This window comes from Thunnus thynnus, chromosome 16 (genome assembly GCF_963924715.1).
Source record: "Thunnus thynnus chromosome 16, fThuThy2.1, whole genome shotgun sequence".
NCBI classification, from domain to species: domain Eukaryota; kingdom Metazoa; phylum Chordata; class Actinopteri; order Scombriformes; family Scombridae; genus Thunnus; species Thunnus thynnus.
Window position 1 is genome coordinate 6,520,297 of NC_089532.1, and position 27,363 is coordinate 6,547,659.

A 27,363-nucleotide genomic window follows, 5' to 3' on the forward strand; every position below is an offset into this window, starting at 1 on the left:
TATTTTACAAGCCAATTAAAATCTTAAAATAGATCTTTTTTAAACGGTTAGGTTGCTGCTGATAAACTGAACCAGCTGTTGTTTTAGCTCTGACCTCCCAGAACGATGCAGTAGAGGAGCTTTGTGGCCCTCGCAGGGCGCCGTCTGGAGGCTCGGCGGTGCCCTCTGGTGGCTGATTGGTAGACGGTTCTTCCTCTGGCAGCGTCGACATTATCCAGAGGCTCCGGTTTCATCTGTCATCAGTCCTCCCATCTCGCTTGAATCACCTCACTTTGGTTTATGTGTTTGTCCTCATTATATGGAGTCCCAGAACTGACAAAATGTAGTAAAAGGTTATCAGACAAGTTAAAAATATAACTGAATACATCAATTAATCATATTGTCAGTTAACTAATTGAAATTGAGGGTAAAAATAAATGTAAAGCTTTATACTTTTTCTTGAACCTCCAATCAGTTGATAAAATCAATTAAAACTTAATTTATTTTACTCTTCCATTTATCTTTCACTGGGTTTTTTTTTAAATTTTTCAATGTCTTCATTTGCCTGAACTCTGGACCAATCAGAGCCCGGACATGCACCTGTCTCACTATCATATGAGCTTGAGGAAAATGGGAAATGTTTATCTCTGGAAAAATAAATGATTGAATGTGGAAAATGGAGGAGTTGAAAAATAAAATGAGCAAGTGAAAGATGCATTTCAGAGTAAAATCAAGTAGGTTTTAATTATTTTATCAACTGATTGGTGATAAAGAGAAAACACTTTAAAGATTTGTTTGTTTTTTATTAATTCATGCTAGCGACGAGGCTCTGTGGATGGCTGTATAGGTCGGCTGGTCCATCACGTCCTAGACTGAAATATCTCAATAACTGTGGGATTGATTAGAAAATTTGTACAAATGTCCAGAGGATCAATCAAAATCAATTTGGTGATCATCTGACTTTTCATCTAGAGCCACCAGCAGGTTAAAGTTGTCACTTTGATACATCTCAACAACTATTGAATGGATCGCCATGAAACTTGGTTCACACATTTGTGTCATCAGGACGACTTGTAATAACTTTGATCATGTGACTTTACATCCTGCAGAAACCATCAGGTCAAAATTTCAATCCAATACTTTGATTTATGACCAAATAATGACTTTCCCATCAGCCTCAGCGTTTAGCTCAGCTTGTTTACCAACTGATTGGAGATCAAATGTAGAGCTGCGACAATTAGTCGATTAATCGATTAGTTACCAACTATTAATCGCCAACGATTTTGATAATCAATTAATCATTTTGAGCCATTTTTAAGAAGAAAATTAACAAATTCTCTGAAAATATTTTCTGGTTTCTTTAGTCAACAACTAATCGATTAATTGAGAAAGTAATCAACAGATTAAAAAAGTAAAGTAAAAAGAAGCTTTATATTTATTTTTACACTTCATTTTAATTCTTTAACAAACAATATTAGTTATTGGTGTTTTCATTTATATTTTTGACTTGTTTAATTACCTTTTTACTACATTTTGTCCGTTTCGGGACTCCATACATCTCTGATAAAAACTGCTCATCACATCCTGCGACTTAATCAACAAGTTTCCTCCTCTCAGGACGTTTAGGTTCAGTCATCTCACGCTCCGTCCTTCACTCCTCTCCTCACAGTTTTGTGTGTTTTTTGTCTTCCTAACCTTCCTGTGTCCTTTAACCTTGACCTCTTGCTGCTCTTCCTCTCCGCCTAGGGTCAGTATTGACCCGGCCAAACGGCAGACGGCCAAAACAGGGCCTGCCATCCCTTCTACCCAGGGAGGAAAGACCCTTAGTAAGTCTTCTGCCCTCCAGTCTCTTATCAGCCTTTCCTTCCTTCCTTCCTTCTCATCATCCTTCCATGTTTTTTCTTCTTTTTTTTTCTTTTTTTTCTGATCTGTAGTCATGTCTCACATCTTAATATTCTTTCCCTCTTCTCTTTTCTTTCTTGTCATGTGTCCATTGAGAAATTTTTTGCCATCTTTTCAGAATCCCGTTTTTTCTTTCAGATTCAGGAGCAGAAGATATAGAGAGTTGTAGGAAGATGAAGATCTAGAGTAAGGGACTGTTTTCAGTGTCGGTTATGTGGAGGGACTCACCCACCCCCCCCTCCCTCCCTCACCATCCTGCCCCCCCTCCCCCCTTCCACCCTCTCGGTCTTGTGATTTAACACATTCAGAGCTGCCCCGACCGATCCAGGACCTGCTGTCAGTCCTGTCTGTTCACCCTCTTGTTGTCAAGTCCCCTCGAGCTGTCGGGAAAGCTTTGGAGTCACTTCCTCCTCCACCTGTCCTGTTTTTCTGTTACGCAGGCTGCAGTGCATGCTGGGAGCTTTACACCATAAACCCGTTGTGTTAGAGGAGCAGGGGGGCTAACTGCAGCTAGCTGGGTGCTTATTTGCTTATTTGAGTTATTCAGGTATTTCTATTGTGTGTTTGTAGTGATTCAGGGGCTATTTTAGGACGAGCTGCTGTCTGTTTTACACAGTTTAAATACACAAGAGACAATGTGAAGAGGCAGAACCTGCTCGACTGGTCTGCGTATTTTTGCTTTTCTTATAGAAATTAATCTTTTCTGGCAACCTCGAGTTGGAGCGAAATTAATACGCTCCTCTCTTGGTGTACAGCATTTAATATTATATTGCAATACTGATGTAGATCAAGACAAAGTTAAAAAAAATAACTCCTAAGTACCAGTCAAACATCTGGACACACCGTCCCGTTCACCTGAATGAGGAAGTGTGTCCAAACGTTTGACTGGTAATGTGAAAGTGTGTTTTTTTGGTTGAACTGGCAAATTAAATATCTGACAAATCAACATATTTTATCACATCAATGCAAAAATCATACAAATATCCGCTGCCCTGTTGAGTGATTTGCTCACAATAACTTGAGACATACAGAAATATTGAAGGGAGCTGCCGTGTCATGAACTTTAGGATCAGAATCGTTTTATTAGCGAAGTATAGAAGCTACAAAGACCGTGTGTTGGCGTTGATACTGTGGTCTCATGTTATAGATCATTAATCTTGACTTTGAGCTCAGTGCAGGAAACTTTAGAGCTGTCAGCTACAGTTTAGAGCTTTTCAGTGGTTTTTATAATTGTTCTGATGAGTTATAACAAGTCACCAGTAAGCTTTGATCAGGTGATATTCAGTAAATGCAAAAAATAATGTATAACTTCATATCTTGACCTTCATGGTTGATGTAGCTGTTCTTCCTGTTCAATAAAGGAACACTGAGAACTCATAAACTTTAATTTATTCTCTGGAGAGTAAAATTACCTGAATGATGCAGCGGCAGCAGTTTTGACATCAAGCCAACACACTTTGTGATTGTCAGTGAAGGACGTCGCACAGATGCTTCTGCAAATGCCGTCAAACTACAGTCACCGATCACTTTATTAGGAACACCTATATAATCCAATACAATCCAATACAACAGCTCTGCCATAAATTAAATTCTACTTTTATGAAGCTTCTACATTCTTAGTTTTTGTTGACATTGTCAGAAAGGTGATAATTTTACTTTATGTTTATTATTGAGGTCGTAGTGGGTGGTGATGGTGTACTGGAGTACATTATATTGAAGTGTTTCTAATAGTGTGTCCACTCCATTAACATACATCAGGAACACTTTTTAATATAATGTTATCATAAAAGTAGAATTTATGGCAGAGCTGTTGTGTTGCAGAGGTGTTCCTAATAAAGTGCTCGCTGAGTGTAAATCTGTCATTATTATTAGTAGTAGTAGTAGTAGTAGTAGTAGTAGTAGTAGTAGTAGTAGTAGTAGTAGTAGTAGTAGTAGTATTGGAACCTTTTGTCCAAACTGCTGATGGTCAGTTATTAAACCAGGAAGTTATAGATGAGGGAAACTAACAAACACTTCCTTAAACTCTTTCCTCTTTCTCTTAAATATCAAATTCTTCTGTTGGTCGAGAGACAAAGTGAGGAAGAGTATTATGTATGTTCGGCTAGTTGACACAGTTCCTCTGTCGCTCAGCACTGTTAAGAACTTCTTCTTCTTGATCATGTTGCTTCAGTCGCATCAGGGATGAATCGTAGCCGATTATTCATTTGGTTTGATTTCTTTTAGAGCTTCCTGTTGTAGAGAGTTTCCCGTCTGCATCAGCCCAGAAAAGTTGCCTTAAAAACTGTGTCTGTGTTCATGTGCATGTAAAATCCTCAACACCAGCATCCACATGAGCCGTCTGTGTGGCAGACATCACACACACACACACACACACACACACACACACACACATCACACGCTGTCAGTCACACTACAGTTAATCATCATTTTTGTGAGTATTACTGTTGTGATGGGTGTCATCGTGGATTACGAAGTTTGTGGGTGAAATGTTTTCTTGCCAATGTTAAGATTAAGTAACTGTTTCATATCAGGTGTTGTAGTTCAGATCAATAATAATCAGTTTACAATCAGATCTCAACATACAGTCACACAACCAGTGTACAAAAAACCACAGTTAAATGAATATAAAGTCAGACGAACAACGATCAAATGTTTAAATGAATGAAAACAAGTAAAGAAGTCTTAAAAATATCAGTATGGTCAGTTCATGATTCAAGCAAATTTTAATAAAAGATCAGCAGAATAAATTATTGCAGGTTTTATTTTGTACATTTGAAGAGTTTTTTTTCTCTGATGTGTAAAAGTAGAAGACAGATTTTTCAGCATTTTTTATTCTTTATTTTGATCCACATCAGCGTCCACAAAGCTGTCACTAGTCTTCATTCAATCAATAAAACTAATTTAAATCAATAAAACAAGTCAAACATAAAGATCAGAAAATGAGTGATAGAACTATAAAAAGGTAGATAAAACAAACTTAGAATATAAGTAGGTCTATGACTAAAGGTTATGTTTATTATCAATAAATCTGACGATTATTTGGTCAATAAAATGGTGAAAAATGTCCATCGGAGCATCTGAAGCCCTCAAATTTTTATATTTTTGTTAGTTTAAACATTTAAAACCCCAAAATATTATATTTACAATGTCGATCAAGAAAAGTAAAAAATGTTCACATTTTAGAGCCTTGAATTAGAAAATGTTTTGTATTCTTGCTTAAAAAACGATTATTCAGTTATCAAAACCGTTTTCTGTCAATCAACTAATTGATTAATCAACTAATTGATTAATCGACTAATTGTTGCAGCTCTAATAAAAACAAAAGCATCTAATTGATTTTGATATTAACTCTTAACTCAATGTCCACTTACTAGTTGTTTCCAGACCTTTCATTTCGCAGCATTCCTCTGTGTGGTTGAAAGCTCAGGAAAAATCTAGCAAGTGGACTTTGAGTTAAGATGCTGTTTGATTATTTTATGTGATTGTGTTTAAATGTTCTACATCGTGATATAAATCAACACTGGAGAACTATTCTTATTAACATCTTGACATTATTTTTTTTCTCGCTTTAAAACTTCCAAAAAGAAGGAAACAAAATAATTAGAGCTCCAACGATTAGTCGATTAATCAATTAATCGCCAACTATTTTGATAATCGATTAATCATTTGAAGTCATTCTTTAGGAGAAAAATGTGTAAATTCTCTGATTCCAGCTTCTTAAATGTGAATATTTTCTGGTTTCCGATAGTAAACTGAACATATTTGAGTCGTGGACAAAACAAAGAAACACTGATCCACATTTTTCACCATTTTCTGACAGTTTATAGACGACTAATCGAGTAAATAATCGTTAGTCGCAGCCTTGAAAAGAACGTAGCCTGAGTTTAAACGAGTTTTTGATTAAAAAGTAAAAGTTCAGCTCCTTCTCTGTCAGTAGTTTGTCCTGCGTTAGTTCATGAGATGCTTCTCCGTCTTGGCTTTGTGTTGAAGGATTATTTGTGTCTGTCGGGATCACGGTGCTTCGTTTGCATTTCTCATTGTTTATTTCTTCCTCTCATGATTCTTCACTGATCTGAATGGAAGTTAAAAACAAAACAAACAAAAACAATTCTTCCATTTTTCTTGTGGCACTTGTGTATTCTGTTGTTGTTTTTTTCGGTGGTGGCTCTCGTGTCGCTTCACCTCGGTGTCACTCTCGCTCTCCTTCTTATTGTACGTCTGTTTTTTTATTCACTGGAAATTGATCTGAAATGATTGATGTCGTGCACAATCCACATCTTCTTTTTTTTGTTTGTTTGTTTTTCTCTTCTTCCTCTTTTTTTATTTTTATTTTTTCTTCCTCCCTGTCTGATCTTCTCGTGCGCCTCAGAGTCTCAACCGAGTTTGAGAGAAACGGGAGACTTGAGGGCTCAAGGTGAGGTTACCTGCCCCCCCCACACACACACTCCCCCCTCCCTCCTCCTCCTCCTCCTCCTCCCTCAGGTGTCGGTGCCCCCTCCCCCTCTTATTGTAGGCTTCAGTTTGTCCTCGTCTCCTCCTCCTCCTCCTCCTCTTCCTCTCTCTGCTTGGTTTCTCCCGGGATGTTTGAATGTGTCGGACGGTTTGAACACCTGCATGTTTGCATCGTACTCGTGTTGCTGCTCAGTTTGCATTGCATGTTTGTTTGTTTTTTTATCCTTTGACAGCCTGAGAAATCCTCCTAATACCCGCTTCCCCCCCCCGCCCCCCCTCTCCTCAAAAAAAAAAAAAAAAACCCTGCCTTTAATCCAGCATGGATGTATCCGGCTCCAGTTTACGTTACATTCAAGTCACAGAGTTTTTCCAGGAAATAAATACATTTACTGCTGTTCGGGAGGAATTTCATGAATCCACGGAGACACTTTTTAAACATCTGGATGAAAAAATGTTTAGTTTGCTGCACAAAATGTTTCCCAGGTGCTCGCTGTATTTCCTGTCCTGTAGATTCATTTTAAAGGGCATGAATATAGAATATCTGTTTAACAACCTGTTGATTTTGGCAACTATTATATCTGAAAGTGCAGATTTTTAACTGTTATTATACTCTTAAGACTCTTTAAATGTATGGAAACATTTAGAGCTGCAACAATATGTCGATTAATCTAAAGAAAACTAATCAGCAAATATTTTGACAATCAGTGTTTTTTCCTTGTCTTACATTTAATATGTTCAGGTTTTGGTCTGTTTCTTTTGAAGACGTCGGTTTTCAGATCATTTATAGACCAAATTATTAATCAAGAAAAGATTAATCGATGATGAAAGTAACTGTTAGTCGCAGCTCAATAGACATTATTATTATTATTATTATTATTATTATTAGAACCTTTTTTTAAATCAACTGTGGAAACCTCAAATTTATATTATATAGTACTTTATTAATCCCAAAGGAAATTACAGTTGTTTACATCTTCGTCTGTTGTGCTGCTCATATTGTGTCACTTGACTTTGAATTGATTTTTGCCTTTTTGATAATAATTTGAGAGTTTAATGAAGAGTAAAATAATAAACTATTTTTTATCCAAGTAGCTGGAAATAAACTAGTTCCTTACTCACTTTTTATAACACAGGAAAGATATAGAAATTAAGTAAATTAATAGAAAGTGAGTCGTCTTAACCACAACGTCCTGGTTTGTTTTCAGATTTGGATCTTTGTTGTCAAGTTCATTTTTATTTGTGTAGCTCAGTATCACAAATTTGTCCTCAGGGAGTTTTACAATCTGTACTGCTATAAAACATCTACTATCAGATTATTCAGATTAGGAAAAACTTCCCCCAAAAACCTTTTTAACAAGGAAAACATCCTGTTAACTATCAGATAAAAAAATAATCAAAAGTCGCCTTAATACAAACAAATGTAACAGATAGAAAATGAAAAAAGTCGGTTCATGTACAAACTGAGTGAGCAGAATCATTTTCCATCCAGATGTTTTAAAAAGTCAACAGCAGTAAATGTTTTTATTCATCTCTTCAGAGAAACTGTCGCTCTGTGACTCAAATGCAGTAACGATATTTGAGAAGCTCAGACTGGAGCTGAAGCGCCGGAGGTGGAAACACAGACACCAGCCACTAGATAAATGTATAATTGTTGATTTCTCTCAGTTCGGGCGATTGGATCAGCTGCTTTTGGCTACTAAAGAATAAAAAAGAACATATTTTTAGTGAAACAAAGTGGCTGTTGAATCTGTTAATCCACCTCACACGGCTTTAAAAACAAACTCCTGACATTGTGATGAGAAAACAGTTAATAAATCTGCAGGTTTCAATCTTTTCTTTATGTTTTGTTCTCTGCCGACAGTCGCCATGTACCTGGGGATCAAAAAGGGGAAAATAAAGACAGTAAACCCCGCTCCCTCAGATTCACTTGGAGTATGAGGACCACCAGCTCCATGGAGCCTTGTGATATCATGCGGGAGATTCGCAAGGTGCTCGACGCCAACAACTGCGACTACGAACAGCAAGAGAGTTTCCTGCTTCTTTGCGTCCACGGAGACGGGCGCGCCGAAAACCTGGTCCAGTGGGAGATGGAGGTTTGCAAGCTGCCCCGTCTCTCCCTCAACGGCGTCAGGTTTAAACGGATATCCGGATCATCCATCGCTTTCAAAAACATTGCTTCCAAAGTTGCCAACGAGTTAAAGCTATGAACAAAAGGGTTTAAAAGTATACATATATATATCTAGAAGTATTTAAGCTGTACAATCATCCAAGTAGCAGTTTCCAAATGTCTCCTTTTTTTAAAAAAACAAAATACAGAGTATGTATTGAATATTATAATGTATAGGTTAAGGCTTTTGGCAATAATCACTGAATTACCTACTAATATCTCAGTCTATTCTGGCCACACGGGGTCGACATTAACGAGTTGAATATGATTTGTCATGCTGTGAATGTGGACAAAAAAAGCATTTCTAGTCTTATTTATTTCATCTTTTTCTCTCTCTCTCTCTCTCTTTATCTCTCTCTCTCTCTCTCTCTCTCTCTCTCTCTCTCTCTCTCCTGGAAAAGAAAAAAAATTACGTAGCGTTTTTTTTGTTTTCAGTGTAAATAATGTATCTTACTTTCAAGACAGCTTCACTGCAATACTCATTTTGTTTCTTCCTTTTTTTTTTTTTTTTTTTTTTTTTTTCTTTTTTCTTTTTGTATTTCGTTACAAAGTAGAGATGATGGGGGGGGGGGGGGAGTCCGTGTAAATGCCCACATGGTTAAGGGTCACTCATGTCTCAATTAAAGTGTCTGTCAACTTGAACGTCTCGTCTCACGTTGGTTATTCGTACTGCGATGCGTTCAAGGTTTAAAAAAAAAAAAAAAAAAAAAAAAAAGTGTGGTGCTTTTTTTTTTTTCCTTTTTGTGGAGCTTTATTCCAGTATTTGAAATGAAATGTTCAGTGTTGATGAAAAATGAAACGTACTTTTGGAACAGTTTATTTTAAAAAGAAATATGAGGCATAAAACAAATCCAATTGCAGACACTCAAGCAGATGGTTAAAAATAAAAATGTATCGACACACCTGCCTCTAGAGCTGCAACGATTAGTCAATCGATTAGTTGCCAACTATTAAATTAATCGCCAACTATTTTGACAATCTATTAATTGTTTTGAGTCTTGTTTTTAAGGGAAAAAAAGTCCAAATTCTCTCATTCCAGCTTCTCAAATGTGAATATTTTCTGGTTTCTTTAGTCTTCTGTGACAGTAAACTGAATATTTTTGGGTTTGTGGATAAAACAAAACATTTGCAGACGTCATCTTGGGTTTTGGGAAACTGATGTTTTTTTATGGACCAAATAACTACTTGATTAATCGAGGAAATAATCAACAGATTAATCGATAATGAAAACAATCATGAGTCGCCTCCCTGATGGTGTCTTTTAGTATTTATGTGGGAGTTTGAGTCCTTGATTTGTGAAGGAGTTCAATGTTCTGTACATGTTGAGAATACCGGACTATTTATTTAATGTTTATTTGTATGTATCAATGATCCATTAAAGAACAAAACTCAACTAGAAAGTACTGATAGAAAAGAAACTACTAAACTAAGAGGAATGATTTTGTTTCCCAGGATGGATACGGAGTGATTTGTTTTAGTAATAAGAGCTTTTTCACAGGGAACATTTAGACTTGTCTAAGCAGGAAAAGCTCAGGTGGAAGTGATTAAACTCATGATGGCTGCTCAGTATTTAGGTGATGAGTCAAAACGTCTGCTGTGAAAATGGTGTTTCAAGCATTTTTAGGTCAAAAAATATTTGTGTCTAAATCAAAACAGGGTTAAACTTCAACCTGATTTAGAACAATTAAAACGAGAGCGGCAACGATTGGTCGACAGAAAATTAATCTGCAACTATTTTTAAGCAAAAATGTGAAAAATGTGTTTATTGCAGCTTCTGATGCTTTGATTTGATGCTTTTCTGGGTCGTACATGAAGTAAAGTGAATATTTTAATATTTGAAGACGTCACAACAGACATTGTTCTGTTTTCTTACATTTTATAGACAGAACAAATAATCTGTAGTTTAATCAATAATGAAAATCATCATTTCAGGCCGACTTGTAACCCAGGAAAATAACAAACAGTACTTACTGACATGAAGCTCAAGTTGAGCTTCTTAATGATTTAAAAATTTGTTTCAGATGTGGAATCAGTTTCGGAGTCTAGTTTGTCTGAAATGTTTAAATGAGGCAGATAATAGTCACAAAGTAAATTCCATTCAGATCTCAGAGACGTCTGATTGTCTGAAGGCAGTTTCAGGATTTTCTGAGCTTTTCTTTCACTGCAGACAGGAAGTTCAGCGTCATAACAAACTACTTCACTGACAGAAAAGCTCAGTGACTAAATGCTTTGGCTTCAGTCTAAAGAATAAAAATGAAATGCAACTATTTAGTCTAAAATGCCACAAAATGGTGAAACATTTCCAATCAAGTCAATGAAATTATTCATTACAGTTATGATCTGTTAAAACCAAATATCCTTTTCAAACAGCTTTACTGCTGAATGTAAACAGTGTTTGTCAGCTTTACTAACATGTTTTATTCAGGGACTCAGTTTCCTGTCGTGTCAGTCGTGCAGGTCCAGCTCTACATGTATGTTGAACTGTGTTTTATCTGTGCGACTGGTAACCACAAACTTTAAACCAGTCAAAGATCCAGTGAAGGCGGCGACTCCACATGTCTGAGGGTGTAGATTCATGTCATGATTCTGCCACAATCCACAACTTTGTTAAACATAAGTGACCCATGATGAAAGAAAACTGAACCAGAGAAACATCAGATCAGGTTATTAGATTAAATGTCACCTGGATGATGATGATGATTTACTGGACTGGATAAAAATCACAAGTTCAACTTTAAGCAGAACATTTTATTTCAGATCCATCTTCACCTCACAGGAACCGTTTTGTTTTAAATACACAAACAAATCCAAACTGCATAATACAGAGTGCATTCCAGGACAGAGTCAGACATTCATTCAGACAGAGGGGAGGGGGAGGGGGGGTGTAGATGAGAGGGAGGGGGAGGAGGGAGAGGAAGGGAAGGAGGGAGAGGAAGGGAAGGAGGGAGGGGAAGGGAGGTGGTCGGGTGTTTGGATGGTTTTACTTCTGGGCGGGCATCAGGCTGTCGATGGACTCTCCCTTCTCCAGCTTCTTCTCCATCTCCACCAGCAGCTTGACGCCGTCGACCACCATCTGCACGAGCTCCACCTCAGAGAATCCCAGTCTGTCAGCGTTGGAAATGTCAAAGATTCCACCCACAGCGGCCGTGTCCACGCCACCTGACGGCAAACACACAAAATACACTTTACAAACTGATTCAGACTTAATGGTTAACAGCTTTGTTTTACAATCTAAACATTAAATCCAATGTCTTACTGAAAGTTAAAAAACTAAATCTGGAATTATTTCACAACATTCTACAGTTAAATACAGATGTTGAAGAAAAGATCTTAATGTTGAGACAAACATGTCCGTGTGGGCAGAAAAACTTTCAGATCCTATAAACCACTTGCAGCAGTTCTACGTACCAGTTCCACGTTTCTGGAGCCTCAGCCTCTTGAGAACCTCCTCGAACTTGGCGTGTTTGCTCATGTTGGGCAGCTTCACGTGCACACCAGCACGCAGGCCGGTGCCCAGGTTGGACGGGCAGGTGAGGACGTAACCCAGGTGCTCGTTCCACATGAATGCATGGCCTCTGTCTTTGAACAGGCTCTCGATCTAAAACAGAAGCAGGCTGATGAGATTCTTATAGAACGACTAATGATTATTATATGCACGTTACAAAATATCCTTCAGCATTGCTCCTGAGAACAAACCACCACAGATTAATGACACCTAATCTCATATTTCCTACAAACCTTGGTGAGTCCGGTACAGAAGCGAGCGAAGACTTCCTTCATGTTTCCTCCTTTCTGCATAGAGATCACACGCAGGTGGTCCTCCTCGTTCACCCACACCAGGAATGTCTTGTTGTCGTTGTGCCTTCAGACACACAGAGAGGAATCAAGTTTACTTCAAATTTAAATCTACATATAAAAGATTTACAGAAGGTTGTGTGAAAAGCAATGAGGTCTCACCAGATGCCTCTGGCATCGGGCCAGTCACGGGCCATCCCTGAGGCCAGCAGCAGGGGAGACACTGGCTTGTCAAACAGGAAGTGGTCATCGATGAGCTGCTGCTGCTCAGCGTCTGTCATGTTCTTCAGGGCGTAGTATTTCCCCTTCAGGTCTCCGCTCAGAGAGTCCAGAGCTGCGGAGACGAGAGACGACTTAAATAAAACAAAGAGCTCAGAGATGTCAAAACATTAACGTGCTGTCAGGAAGCTGCGCTGAAGCATCCTGTGAAGGACTGTAGATCAGATTATTCTAGTGTCCTGTGCTGTTATACCACCTGCTACCACTAGAGGATGCTCTCTGTACAGAAATGAGTCCAACAAGCATCATGTTTGACTTCATGGAGCATCACTGTGGTCTCAGCTTACAGTGAGTCATTCAGCTACAGCCCTGATTCCATCTGCATATGTGGCACTTAGTACAGATGGAAGCAGAGTCTGTAGTTTGTAACAGACCAGTTTCAGCTCCAGGATGAACTGGAGCTCTTTACCTTCGATGGAGAGCTTCTCCACGGCGCGTCTCTCTCCTCGGCTGCAGTGTGGTGGCAGGCAGAAGCCGCGGATGCTGCGGCCCGTTCGGACTCGGGAGCTCAGGACGTAGTTGGGGTCGAGGTCATCGCCTCCCTTTGGAGAAAGAACAGCAGTTAGTTTCTCTGCAGAGTAAATCTGATTACTTTATATTCAGCCAGGTTACATGATGCTGCGGCACCTTCAGGTTGTCTGAGTTGAGGTCGGTCTTGTGCTTGTCTGTGGGTTTGTATCCTCCGTGTCTGTCCTCAATCACGGGGTCCAGCAGCTCTTTGAACACCTCGTACGTCTCCTCGTCTCCGGCGACGCATCCCACGGTCATGATGAAGGGATGTCCTGCACACAAAGTCAACAGGGTCACAGGGGAGACAGCGGACAGGAGGACAGACAAACCAACATCCTCACTAACTCTGGTCAATGTGCTGAGTGTCATCAGGTCTCAGGATGGGACTTGTGGTACTGTACCAGGATTATCAACCCCTGTCTGAATGACACCATCTATGGTGAAGCCGTTGGGGGTAGACAGCGTTCTCAGCTTCTTGTACATGTCCAGGGTTAAGTATTTGGCCATGTGGTTGTTGTGCTGGCTGAAATCTGGGTACTCCTCCTCAGCTGAAAGCCTCTTCAGCGTCAGCTTGGCCATATTCTCAGAGCTAAACAGAGACACAGTCTACAGGGTGAGGACCAGTCACCTGCCATAATTCACTTAATCTGAATTCTTCTGAAAATAGTTTCAACATGAATCATGGGATATTCACACGGGAAGCAGCCACACTGTTCAGTTCTAGCTGCATCAGGCATTAAAAGTGTAACTGACATGATAAGACCGTGAAAGCAGCTGTGGATTATGAGCTGCTGCCCATCATGCATTATATAATACTGGTAATCTTTATCATTTGCTATAAAAGCTGTGCAATATTGCTGATAATGGAGGTTTAGAGAAATATGACCGTTTCTAACTGATTCATCTCTCCATATATATGTGTGCAAGTGTCGCTTATAGTGATCCCCCCCCTCACCAGGGTCACAGTGCAAAAAGCTGTTAGTGTTCCTCTCAGAACATGAAGCTCAGAGCGCCGCTGCGGCCATTAAACGCGGTCGATCAGGCGGAACAGATGGCTGTTCCGCCAAAAAGCCGCTTGTTTTTTTTTTTTTTTTTTTACCTGGGTTGTCAACCCCAGTCTGAATGACATCATCCAAAGTAAATCCACTGGGTGTCTGTTTGCTCCTCAGCTTCTCGTACATCGCAGCAGTCAGGACCTTTGCCATATGATTGTTGTGTTTGCTGAGGTCCGGATACTCCTGCTCCGAGGCGTAATTCATCTTCATCTGGTTGTGCGTGTTACCGAAAGGCATGGCTGATCCCTGGGCGGAGGATGGAGGGAAGACACGGTGAAAAAGCAGCGAAACAAACGGACTGCAGAGTCAGCACAAGTCTCGACCTCACACCGACTTTTAGATTGAGGATGTTAAAATGTAGCTCGAGTGACTGAAGTGCAGATAGACGATCAAATATCCCGCCGTTAACCATCTAATGTGTTTAAACAGATGCAGAAATATGCAGCAGCTACACTGTGTGAAACATAACGTGCAGTTCTCCATTTTATATTAGTAAACTACTACAATAGCAAAGTTAACACGAATCATCGTAGTGAAAATCGGACATATTCATAAGGCCAAGATATGTGCCTCTACCACCCAGCTATCATATCCTCATTTTAAACTTAAAGATATTCTGTTTGTGCGGGATTTGAGTTAAAATGAACAATATTCCTACCTGTTGTCGTCGGATTTGACTACTACTACTACCAGGGGTTGATACAAAGATCCCTATTTTTCCGGCCGAGGAGCTCACAAAACCTCCAGCAGCTTCCCAGCAGCTCTCCGGTCGGACTGATGAGCTGAATCGTCATTTATAGTACACCGTCTCTCCTCCTATTGGTCAGTATTTGTAGTCCATTCATTCAATTGGACGTGTTCATTTGGTTTCAGAGGGGAATCCTTAAACATGGAGGTTTCTCTCTAATTCAACTTTTTCTACAACAAGGCTCATTTTATTATTATTTATTTATTATGATCCAATCCAATATTCTTATAGGACTCGTCAGTTATTTCAACATACTGTTAAATTCCGTTAAACCGAGCAGCTAATCAAAGTGAATCTGATCAGAGACATTGACTATTGTGATATTAATACATTAGTGTTTCTTTTCATCCGTGTATTTTACAGTCTAAAAAGATGTAAAATCACTTGACAGCAGTGGTGGAACTCAACTAAGCATTATTTAAATACTGTTGTTTGTGTACAATTTTGAGATAAGTGTACTTTACTTGAGATTTTCTGCTATTTCACACTCCAACAGGGTAATACTGAACTTTTGCAGTTCACTACATTCAATTGACAGCTGTAGTTGCAAGTTACGTTGCAGATTAAGATTAAACATACAAAACATATGGTCTGTTTATAAAATTATAAGCGTGGTTGTCGATTAAACTACCCAACAGTATATAAAGATGTTAAAATAAGCACCAGCTTTAACATTACATGTAAAAAGCAGCAGGAATATTAATCACATAATATAATAATGACAGGGCCTGCTCTGCTGCTCGGGTATTTTTGATACTTTAAATACATTTTGCTGTTAAAACTTATGAACTTTTAGTGAAGTAAGCCTTTTTGTCAATCTGTCCTTTTTCAACAATCTAAACAGAGTTTAATGTTGTTTGTTTTCAGAGAAATGCAACCTAAACAATACAGTTCATCATTTAAGGGTTTTTCCTCATGAAGCTGGCTGAGATAAAGCCAATAGTGTGCAAAGCGATCATCAAGGCTTCTTTGCAGAATCTAAAATGTTAAACAAATTGGTTTGTCTAACAAGATTTTGTTTACTGCACGATTCCATACGTGTTATTTTATAGTTTTGATGTCTTCAGTATTTTTCTACAATGTAGAAAATATTCAAATAAATAAAAACCCTTGTATGAGTAGGTGCCTGGTACTGTATGTGTTTAATTTCAAAGTACAGTCCGTTATATACATCTTAAAACATGTCTGGAGGAGAAAAATAGCTTTGTGGGGATTCTGTGCATCAACATCCTCCTGAAATGTTCACATTTTGTTCGTTAATCCAAATACAATATACCTGCGGGGCTGCAGGGTGAAAAGCGCAGATCTACAAATCATCTGTGCTGCCTCTTTAAACCGGCTCCTTCGGCTCAGAGAGTTTACCGATCCGTGAACCGGGTCACCATCCGGTCTGTCTCACCCAACTTCCTCTGAAAACAACACCACGTGTGTGAGGGAATGAATGGGTAGCTGTCAGTGTTGTCCACATGCGCACACACCGGTGTTAAGAACAGAAATAGCCGTTTACGGTCAATAGTTTGTGGTCGTTTTTATCTCGGAAACCACCGAACATCACCTCTGGAGAAGGTAGGCTGAGAGTCGCCAACGGCTGTTTTCTGTGCGAAGCGTAATCAACGGTAACGGCAGCTAACTGTTAGCCAACGTTGCTAACGTTAGCAGTTAGCAAGTCGAACCAGCGTTCAAACAAAACTCACCATCAGTCTTAAATAGCAAGTTTGGCTTACAGACATTTTGCACTGTGACTTCTCTGTATGTTTGAGGGTAGAAATTGTGATTATAATGTTGAAACTGTTAAAAAAAAAAAGTGACCCAACAACTGAATGTTAGCTAGCTAACCGTTGCAACGGTTAATCAGCGACCGTTAGCTTCAGTTAGGACGAGATATTCGCCAATTTAGCGTTAGTTTAGCTACAGAGAACTTTATTTAACAGCCAGGTATTGTTTAAAGTCTGTTTCCCATCTATTGGTGCTCCCCCCAAACTTATCCTTATCTCTGACAACCACTTACTATCTCTGCAGTGCTTATTAGTATCTCAGCGGGGTACAGGGACACTACCTGAAGGGGAACCAGACCTCGACACAACACCTGATTTTCTCTAAATACACTAGAAATATAGAGACAGTCATTCTTAACATTAACTAATTAATTAATCTGACTCACATCTTCTCTGTGTTGTCCGACATGTTTCCGTCCGTTTCTTTCTTGAAGCAGCAACAACAAATTCGCCTGGTCTCTCCGAAGTTTAGCAGTGAAATAAAACGGCCGTTTGGCATCAGTTTGGAAAATGCAGGTTTTATAAAATAACTGTTGTGCGCGTGCTAGCAACATTATGGAGTTGCCATGGGTGACAGAATGGCCGGAGAGCGGTTGCCATGGCAACAAGGGCCCTGCTGCCACCATCCAGGAGCGGATACAACAGAACAGGAGGGGGTTTTAGTTATCAATCAGTTAGCGATTAATTTAATCGTTGGCAACTAATCGATTAATCAACCAATCCTTGCAGCATTAGTTTTAACTGTGCCAAATTAGGTTGAAATTTAGACACACAAATGTCTGACTCCATGAATCGATTATCTAAATAGTTGGTGATTAATTTAATGGTTGGCAACTAATCGACTATTCATTGCAGCTCTAGTATATTCCCAAAGTAAAAACAACCCGTTTATTGATTTCTGACCTTGCTGTTGCAGAGTGACGGTCCTCACCATGAGTTTTGTGGAGTACTCAGACTTCATTCAGGACGGAGACGTAGCCATCGTCTACCTGAGCCACGACTCCATGATGCCAGTCAAGGTGCAACAGGGCGCCCAAACGCAGACGCGCTACGGAGTCATCCGCCACTCCACAGACCTGATAGGTCAGCGGTACGGGTCGAAGGTCACCTGCAGCAAAGGCGGTTGGGTCCACGTCCTTCACCCCACGCCTGAGCTGTGGACGGTCACCCTGCCGCACCGCACACAGATCCTCTACACCACAGACATCGCCACCATCACCATGATGCTGGAGCTGAAGCCGGGATCCGTCGTCTGCGAGTCAGGTGAGGGCAGCTTCACATTCAAGTCAAAAGCTGTTTTTTAGAAAGCAAAGTGCATTTTACAAAACAATTAAAGATGAAAACGTGAGTAAATATGTCTTTGAAAACATAATGAGAGAAGTTGCAGCTGGACTGACGTAAATGGTGCAAGAGCACAACTTGCTTTATTGCTTTATTGTTTTTAATGCATTGACTCATCAAGAACACATAAGTTGAGACTTTTGATGCTGATAGAGTGTCGTGTATTTGGGAAATGGATGTAGCAAGCCGAGGATCTTTGGCACAAGCAGGAAGTAGCGAAGTATCAGCGGTAGCTTCGACAGGAGCGCAACTTAAACCTGCACTTAGTGTTGATCAGTGGTGTTTGGTCGATATTCAGTCTGCTAAATAAGCAGTATCATTCTGATATTGATCCAACACATTGGATTGGTGCCTCCTTTGTGGTTAGCCATATTGCACAATCTAATTTTGAACTATTTTTAACGCATGGCTTTCTTTTAGCCACTACAGCAATAATGCATTCAAATTGGTTTCCAAACTCATTACACACAAGAGCATTAGCTGCTACTGACGAGAATGTTTGGTTTATGAGCACAATATATACAGTATGTAGTCCACGAGTTAATCATCAGCTATTCAGAAACTGGAAAGTTGACTTTTAAATAAGAGGCAGCAGTATTTCAGGTCTCATTATCAGTAGCATTTCCATGAGGCACAGTTTTATGACGGTGTGGTTGGAGCTGCACTGCGCAATTTTGCATGTTGGGTGTTGTAAACGGTGACAAGAGCTTCATTTGGAAGAAAACTGACATCAGTAAACTGCTCACAGCATGTTGATTTGTATCAACCCGGCCAGTCTGTAAAGCTTTATGGTTAAAGTCGCAGTAAAACAGCAGTTAGAGCATTTTTATCTTCCATAATGTGACATGTACAAGCCATTGCATGACGGATTTGAATGTGTGTTTTTAGCAAATACAGGGCGATATGGAGCTGTAGAGGACTACTGGCCTCCATGCATATCTCCTTCACCCACTTAGTTAGAACAGGAGGAAGATAAAAGTGAAATTAATAAATTAGACTGAGATCCAAACACACCTCTGATTCATGACCCATGAATTAAGGTGCGGTTTTATGTGATGGGTGGGGTGGTACTTGCACCAAATCCCATTTGAATGGATAAATTTATGTTTACGGGGTGAGGATTAGTTTAAGATGAGTCATGAAAACTATTGTAACATTTTACAAGAAGAAAGTGTCTTTAGGGAAATTATACACCCTGTGAAATTCAGTCTTAATTGAACAGTCTGTAGTTGGTTTTCAGGTTTTAATTTTGATTTCCAAACACCAGAATGAACTGTTCTTGCGTTCTTCTATAGCTGCCTGTATTTTATGATTTATTAAGGCCTCAAATCTTCTACTGCGGTTTTATGAAAATCCAGATTTGAATCCTCCTCTTCACACCTTTGAGTCTCAGCCAGATGTTTTAGCCGACGGAGCATCAGCTGTTAAACATCATGGGACCTGTGCGCCTGAGAACATTCAGACGTTATGTAACACGGTATTCTCAATTTGTCGACACCGTCACATTCTGTCTTCCCCCCTCCTCTCAGCTCTGTCCTCCATCTTCCATTTGTTTAATTGCAATCTCTCAGAGTGTGCTTGAGTGGGGTTTTTTTTACGGCTAGCTGTCGCAGTTTCTTCCCGGTCCAAGGGCGGCGAGGAGGAGGAGGCGGGGGATGGGCAAGGATGTTTGTATACGTTTGGTGCAGTGCTTCATCATGTTTTAGTGCTGACAGCTCTGCGCATGTCACCTTATTGATTGTACTCAGCTGAAATAGTGTGTGTGTGTGTGTGTGTGTGTGTGTGAGCTGTTGGAAAGGTCCTTGGGGTGATGAATAAATTCAGCTGGAAATCTGCTTAGTCAGTAAAGCACACACCAGCGGGATGGAGAGGGCTGCACTCGCTGCATTGGTATCACGTTTCTCTTGCATCTCTTTATGTCTACGCAATATTCTGCGTGTGCACACATTCATGTATCAGAATAAAACCATCTCTCTAGAAGACATTTGAGTCACTTGGTTTATTAAATGACTTCTTGAATTAGCATTCTGTTAGCTGCACATAACACTCGAGCATCATCATGTGCTGATGAGGTGATAATCAGCGTTTTGTACGGCACTGCGGTGACTCACAGCCTGATAGTCTATTACAAGTATGCGCTGCCTCGCAGAGGGTCGACTCCGTGTCACTGAGCTGTGTAAACACGCGCAGATTAGAGGTGATAATTTTGTTGGCTGTTCTCACTCCGCCTACACACCGAGTCGATCCAAGGAGCGGTCGGTCACGTAGAGCGGTCACCTTGGAGGCACGCGGTTCTGGAAATCACCCCGGCCGGCTCAGAGTTTTTTGAGCTAATTATTTACCGTGTGTTTTATTTTTTCCCCCCCACCTGTATCAGTGCTTCGCTGAGCGGGTTCCAGAGCCGCCATACTGAGCAAATACTACAACTCAAGGTCTGTTGATGTTAATGACCTGCATGACAGATGGCGGAGCTTGTGAGTTGAGATATTGAGGCCGTGTAAAAACGGCGAGTTCAGCTGTCCAAGCGGCTGTACAGGGACGAACGAAGCCCCCAGAGTGGCGTTCTGGCCACATTCTGTATTATAGGATCACGTGATGCACATTGGCCCTTAATACTTTTTCCCCATACACATTTATTACAGAAGAAACTGCTGTAAACTGATGAATAAACCCCCACATGACTACCAAAAAGATTGCAGATGGATCATCAGAATTTGATCCATTCTGTCCAACAGAATTTAAAAAAAAAAAAGTCTACAAGCCAAAATAAGTCAACGACCCACAGCTCAGCCAGAGACGAATGCTACTGAGCATGCTCCGTGGGCCCAAAAAAATGTGGAAGCCCGGTGATTATGGCTGGATCCAAATGTCCAGACGTCACCGCACATGCAGACTCATGGACTTTTTGCAGGCACATTCCTGGGAAGTCTGCGAGTGAAGAGGGCCGTCCAAATCCACATTTCACCAAGTCCACAAGGGGCCTCAAGCGGACTTCCTGTAGACTGACTTTAACAATACTTCAGCTCAGAAAATGACCCAGAATCCACAGCAGTATGGAAATGACAGTGTTTCATTCATAATAAAATAAAACATTGATGACATTTGCTTTTTTTCAGTTTTGTTGTAAATTGATGTAGTTTCACTGCACTTTTTGTTTATTATGATCTGCTGAACTGAACAGGAAAAGGTTTGTCCATCTACAGCATGAAGGGCCTCAGTTGAGGATTTAATGTGAATGTAATATCAGCCATGTTCAGTAGTTCATGCAGCATTCTGACCAGATAGATACATATCAAAACCATTAAGAACCGTTCAGAAAAAAACACGTCGAGAAGAGCTACAGGGAATTTTAATTAATCTCCATGGAAACACTCGAGGTCTTCAGTCCCATCTCGTAATGCATTTTATAGCCTCAGGGACCGGCGACCTCGCAGACTTAACACGATGATGGTGAACACGTCACGGCTCAGTCTGGACATTTAGATTCAGCCTTCCTTTCACGGGAATGAATGGGACGCCATCTTGGAACACCATGTCCAGTTCTCTTAAATATACTATAAACTAAAACACCCTCAGTGTTCAGCGCCTGGTGGCGGTGCCTTTGGCTTGGTTTTGTGTTCCAGTGGAAGTGTTTGTTGGTGGGAAACCGGTGAGGGATCGTATGTCATTTGTCATATATTGATTTGTACAGAGCTTTCCTTCTAGAGCTGAAACCATTTGTTGATTAATCCGTTAAATATACTAATGAAAAATTTACTTTATCAAGTAATTTATCAACCACAAACATCACAACACCTATTCTTGTTGCTTTTGTCTGTCTTATATCATACGTTTTATATTATATTTGGGTTTTTGACAGTTTGCCAAACAAAATAAACCATTAACAGACATTCACTTTGGTCTCTGGTAACTTATGAATAGCTAGTCTAAACATATTATGAATAAATTGAAAAAAACTATTATTTTTATTATTTGCAGCCATACTTACAATGTTGTGTACATGAATTTGCAAGAATTGGATCAGATGTGTCACAGCTGATATGATGGAGGGGGAAACTGCTCTGAAGGAATTTCCTTTTTATCTGGTTTCATAATCTTAAAATGGTCTTAATGGTTGTTGCAGATGTGTTTCCACACCGACAAGAATGAACTGCTGGGAAACACTGAATACTTGAGATTTTTAAGGCATGAATCAGCCGTCGCAGAAACATCTGCAGCAACTGTATCAGCAGGCTCTGGAAAACCGAAACCCGAAACTTCTCTTCATAGCTACAAACCGTCACTCTCGACATCTGTCAGAATAACGACGGCCACTTTCAGTTCAGCTTCATGTCGCCCCACTACTGACATTCAAGGGTTCAGTGTCTTACTGAAGTTTACGCAGACAGAAGTGGGTTAACGATGAGAGGCCGTTACTCTCTTACTTTCGCTTTCTAAAGCGTCTCCTGGGAAGTTGATATCTCTTGACTTTTGGTCTGATTTTTGTTTCTCATTCTGCGCAACGACCGTATTGATTCTGATAGAGGAACAAGATGGAGAACAGAGAGCAGGGGATGAGCTGCAGTTCAGGTCAGCAGTCAGATTCACTGCGAGCCGTCGGTCCCCCCCTCCCCCCCCCTCCACTCTGTTTTCATCCTCGTCTATGGCTGTTTCCTCTCAGGCCAGTCACTGCCTGCTGACTTGACGTCTTGTTCTGCGAGCAGACCAGAAGTGTTGCAATGAGTCATGAGTCGCTTTCACTATTTGCATCAATTCATCACCAACAGAGGAAAGTTACACATGGTGCTAAGAGCTTTGAATGTTTTCCTACAGATAATAATCTTCCTCAGCAGAAAAATGAGGTCAAACAAAGCTATATGTTGGAGTTGAGTTGTCCATGAGACCCTGAAGTACATTTAATTATTATGTAATTATCCTAAAATGCTGCTGTTGATGAATAATAATGCCGTATAATAACCTTCACACTTGTGTTTATGTGTTGTGACATGATTTTACTCTCCTGCTGCTGCTGTCGAGTGTATTTCTGAACCTTTCAGCTTCCTGGCGTGAAGCCTGAAGTCCAGTGTCGACTCTGAGCGTATCGATCATCTGTATCACAGTAGCGGAGGTCTGGATTCACCCATCAGTCAGACAGAGCTCTGCAGGAGCCGCACAGCCGTTTCCTCTCAACAGTAAACTCTATTTTAGAGATGACGATCGATCTCTCTCACACGGTTAAATTCAGCCTGCAGCCTCAGCATCACGGTACATTGATTATTGTTAATCATGTATTACCAAACACACTGGTTCCATCCTCTCAAACCTGAGTATTGGCTTCTTATCTCAGTTTTAGAGCTGCAACGATTAGTCGATCAACAGAAAATTAATCATGAACTATTTTTATAATCGCATAATTGTTTTGAGACTTTTTTTTTTAAAGCATGTCCAAATTCTCTGATTCCAGCTTCTCAAATGTGAATATTTTCTAGTTTATGTAGTGTTTATTTCAGGAAACAGTGATCGACATTTTTCCATTTCACCATTTTCAAGAATTTTATAAACCAAACAATCGATTAATTGGGGAAATGATGCTAGTTAACGTACATCTCATGAACAGGTTGCATTCATCAGAGTTTTTCAGTTCTAGAGCTGCAAGAAATGATTGTTTTCATTATTGATTAATTGTTTAGTCTATGAAATGTTAAAAAATAGTGAAACAATCGCATTCACAATTTGTTGGAGGCCACGGTAATGTCTTCGATTTGCTTATTTCGTACAACTAACAGTCCAAAACCTTCAGATATTCAGTTCACTGTCATATAAGACAAAGAATAACAGCAACTGTCCACGTTTGAGAACATGGATCCAGAAACTGTTGGGCGTTTCTCAATCATCTAATAATCAGAACAGTTCCAGTTTAATGGTAGTAGCTCTGTTTGATTGCATTACATTGTACATTAAGTTGTATGTTTTCTGATATGATTGTATATCAACGTCAAGTCCAGTTACTGACTGACTGGACAGACAAGCACAGTCAGTCCTTCACCCATGACGATAACAAAGCCGTCTTTTATCAATAAATGAGGTAATTTGAGTATAAAGCTTATCAGGGAGTGTGTGTCTGTCTCTCTGCTGTCGTGCCTTATATTTGACAACTTTTAATCTGCTTGTTTACATCGGTTGCGTCCTCATTCCTACGGTGCACCGTAAAGATCCATCCACGGTTTCCTGTTTACTGCCGTTTCCAGCCACAGACCATCCGCTTCAGCAGTGTGAGGTTTTTAGCAAGTCAAAGTACTGCTACGGGGGTAAACATTGCTCTCTTTGTTGCCACGCTAACAAAGGCGGCGGTGACGTAATGTCAGGAGGAGAAGAAGAAGAAAGAGGAGGAGGAGGGGATCTGCTGGCTTGTTGCTGTGTTCTCAACTCTCCAATCCCCCCCCACCCCCCCCCACACTCCAACCCTCCAAGTCACATGACTGGTGTTATTTTTCCTCTTGTAAAATCACACGCGCATCAGTCCTTCTCATACCGTACGTGAGCAGGCATTGTTTACCGCAGGAGGGCCAACCAGAGCTCCGCTTTCAGGCCCGCTCAGAAATGTAGCATCCACTTATCAGCCGGAGCGGAGAGAAACTCGGTGTGAAAACGTGGGCGTGTGTGTGTTGTAGTAACAGCTGTGAGCTCTTTGTTTAGACTGTGTGAGGACGGAGTGAAGCTTTTAATGACATTTTTAAGACACAAGAAGACCTAATCTTTTTAGATTTTCCTAAAAGTACACGGCTTCATGTCCACAAGCTGTAGAGTTTGAGCTTTTCTTTATCTGGTTTGAAGACCTGATAGTGACGTGACTTTTTCTGAGATGCTTGTTGATCAGTTTACAGGCAACATGATGTGAAGTAACATCCACAATGTGTCACTGACAGTGTGTCTTTTCTGGTGCTTCATGCGTACAGCTGTAGGTAACAAGCTTCATCTCATATGTGTTTAAAATTAGATTTAGAAGCTACTGTAAGTCTTCAAATCTTATTAAAGGAGCAATAATTTCCAAAATGATCACCAGACACTCATTAGAGGGCCTGAATTTAGTGTTTGAGACCATAATGACGCGTTGAAGATGATTATTGACTTCTGGAGAGAAGTTGACGCTTTTTTAATGGGAGTCAGTTGGAGAATCTAACAGCCATCGGTGATACTTTAAGGTGCTTCTGCGTCGGCTTCAGTCTGGTTCCAACTTCTCAGATGTGATGATTTGCTGCTTTTCTCTTTGTACATTAAATATCTTTTGGGTTTTGGAGTATTGGTTGGATAAAACAACACTTTTTGGGAAATCATGACAAGCATTTTTCACACATTTATGCAGATGAGCGGAGCTCCGACCATCTTGATAATCGATTAAATCGTTTCAGTTATTTTAAAGCGAATATGTCAAGCATTCCCCAGTCATTTGTTTGCTGCTTTTCTTGCTCTCACGTGTAGTAAATTTAAATATCTTTGAGTTTTGAACTGTGGGTTGAACAAATCAGGCAATTTGAAGAGGTCACATTGGACTTTAAGAAACTCTAGGGGGCATTTTTCACTGTTTTCAGATGGTTTATAAACCAAACGATTAGTCAATTAATCAAGGAAATAATCAGCATATTAATTGACAATCTGTTAGAAACTGCTTCAGTGAGATTAAGTGTTGGACGTCCAGCAGTTTCTTACAGTTAAATCTGAGATATTATCATTTTATCCACAATAACTTCGACATTCTATCAATATATGTTCAAACAGTCGCTTGAAACCTGGAAGCGTTACTTGACTCTGACTTCAGCTGTCCTGTTTAACTCACTTACAGCCACATAAACAAAATCTTTTTTTTTTAATCAAATCCTCTGCTGACTTGGAGGAAGTGGTCCATGTTTTTATCTCATCACATCTGGACTCCTTTAGCTCTATTTACTCTTCGCTTTAACGTCTGCAGTTGTCAGTTGGTCTGAAATGCGGCAGCGAAGATTTTAACTAATTTAAGAAAACACACATCTCTCTCCCCTCTCCCCTGGCTTCTCTTCTTCGGCTTTATTTGAGGTTTTTTTTTTAAATCTTACTGGTTACATTCAAGTCTGAACAGCTCTAAACTACATTTCTGAACTTTTTACCCTTTATGAGCCAGATCGCAGCCTCAGGTCCTCTCTCGACTGTTCCTAGATCGAGGTCGGTGATAAGATGACAGTTTTATCAGGGTTGTTTGTTTATTTTGGAGTCTTTCTAATCCGTTTCTGTTTTGCAAAATAATCCTTAATGGAGCTTAAAGATTAGAAGATTAAAATTGTTTTTAAACGGACATCCTGCCCTCAGTTTTTATGCTGCTTTCAGCGTAAAGCTCCAAGTCTGAAACGGTGACAACAAAGATTCAATGTGTCTTTATAAAACATGAATCAAACTGTTCTTCTGATATATTTAAGCTCAGTCCGTCATGTCTTTTTCATCTCGCTGCGGTCTTTGTGTCGCAGGTACTGGCAGCGGCTCGCTCTCCCACGCTGCTTTCAGCTTAAAGCTCCAAGTCTGAAACGGTGACAACAAAGATTCAATGTGTCTTTATTAAACATGAACCAAACTGTTCATCTGATAGATTTAAGCTCAGTCTGCGGTCTTTGTGTCGCAGGTACCGGCAGCGGCTCACTCTCCCACGCCATACTGCGTACCATCGCCCCCACGGGTCACCTGCACACGGTGGAGTTCCACCAGCAGCGGGCGGAGAAGGCCGCCGAGGAGTTCAAGGAGCACCGCGTCGATCACCTGGTCACTGTCAGGAACCAGGACGTGTGCAAGGACGGGTTTGGAGTGACGGGCGTGGCGGACGCCGTCTTCCTGGACATCCCCAGCCCCTGGGAGGCGGTGGGACACGCCAAGGCCGCCATGAAGAAGCAAGGTGAGACGTGTGTGTGTGTGTGTGTGAGAGAGAGAGACAGTGTTTGTTCTTTGAAGAAACTAGTGATAGAAGAAAACCTAGATTACACAATAATTTCAAATTTATGTCTGCATTTTATGTTTTATATATACTGTATATACATTTTAAACAAAGCCTCTGCTCTGGGACTATAGATGGAAACGAGCTTTTATCTATATCTGGTACAAGAAGTGGATTGTGCATCGTCTATGTTAAATAATCAATAAATACATGAATCTGTTAACTATTCTTCTTGATTAATCAATTGTTTAGACTATGGAATGTAAAAAAAAAACAGTAGAAAAAGTATATTACAAGTTTAAGTGTCTTGTTTTGTTCAGTTTACATTGATTTAAATACAGAAAATCAGCAAATCCTTTCATTTGAAAAGCTAGAAACAGATAATTTTGTACATTTTTATTTTGATAAATTATTTAAAGATTAATCTT

General features: G+C 40.1%; 3 protein-coding genes across 23 annotated transcripts in view; 2 read left to right on the forward strand and 1 right to left on the reverse strand.

Annotated features, from left to right (window-relative positions):
• Window positions 1-9,142, forward strand: part of mark3a (MAP/microtubule affinity-regulating kinase 3a) — a 61,850-nt gene extending 52,708 nt beyond the window's left edge. For 8 of the 18 annotated variants that reach the window (XM_067613884.1, XM_067613890.1, XM_067613886.1 and 5 more), the window contains 2 exons: window positions 6,251-6,295; window positions 8,195-9,142. In XM_067613884.1, coding sequence (XP_067469985.1) covers window positions 6,251-6,295; window positions 8,195-8,540 — 391 coding nt within the window. In that variant the 3' untranslated portion in view covers window positions 8,541-9,142. Of the gene's footprint in view, window positions 1-1,725; window positions 2,068-6,250; window positions 6,296-8,194 lie in introns of all 18 variants that reach the window. The other 10 variants (XM_067613891.1, XM_067613894.1, XM_067613898.1 and 7 more) reach the window with 4 other exon arrangements.
• Window positions 9,143-11,227: 2,085 nt separating this feature from the next.
• ckba (creatine kinase, brain a) lies at window positions 11,228-17,151 on the reverse strand. Of its 3 annotated transcripts, none has more exons than XM_067613903.1 (8): window positions 17,049-17,151; window positions 13,486-13,673; window positions 13,202-13,356; window positions 12,984-13,116; window positions 12,458-12,629; window positions 12,239-12,362; window positions 11,909-12,098; window positions 11,228-11,659 (listed from the first exon to the last, which is right to left on the reverse strand). In XM_067613903.1, exons 1-8 carry the CDS (start codon window positions 17,069-17,071, stop codon window positions 11,481-11,483), a joined length of 1,164 nt encoding a protein of 387 aa, XP_067470004.1. In that variant the 5' UTR covers window positions 17,072-17,151; the 3' UTR covers window positions 11,228-11,480. The 3 variants fall into 3 exon arrangements, with proteins under 3 accessions (XP_067470004.1, XP_067470005.1, XP_067470006.1); XM_067613904.1 differs by lacking the exons at window positions 13,486-13,673; window positions 17,049-17,151 and adding exons at window positions 14,184-14,385; window positions 14,798-14,951; XM_067613905.1 differs by lacking the exon at window positions 17,049-17,151 and adding an exon at window positions 14,184-14,324.
• trmt61a (tRNA methyltransferase 61A) overlaps window positions 15,984-27,363 on the forward strand; it is an 18,227-nt gene continuing 6,847 nt past the window's right edge. Inside the window, exons 1-3 of one of the 2 annotated variants that reach the window (XM_067613906.1) lie at window positions 15,984-16,453; window positions 17,579-17,925; window positions 26,630-26,896. In XM_067613906.1, the coding sequence (XP_067470007.1) occupies window positions 17,595-17,925; window positions 26,630-26,896 (598 nt within the window). In that variant the 5' untranslated portion in view covers window positions 15,984-16,453; window positions 17,579-17,594. Of the gene's footprint in view, window positions 16,454-17,449; window positions 17,474-17,578; window positions 17,926-26,629; window positions 26,897-27,363 lie in introns of those variants that run through there. The other variant, XM_067613907.1, reaches the window with a different exon arrangement.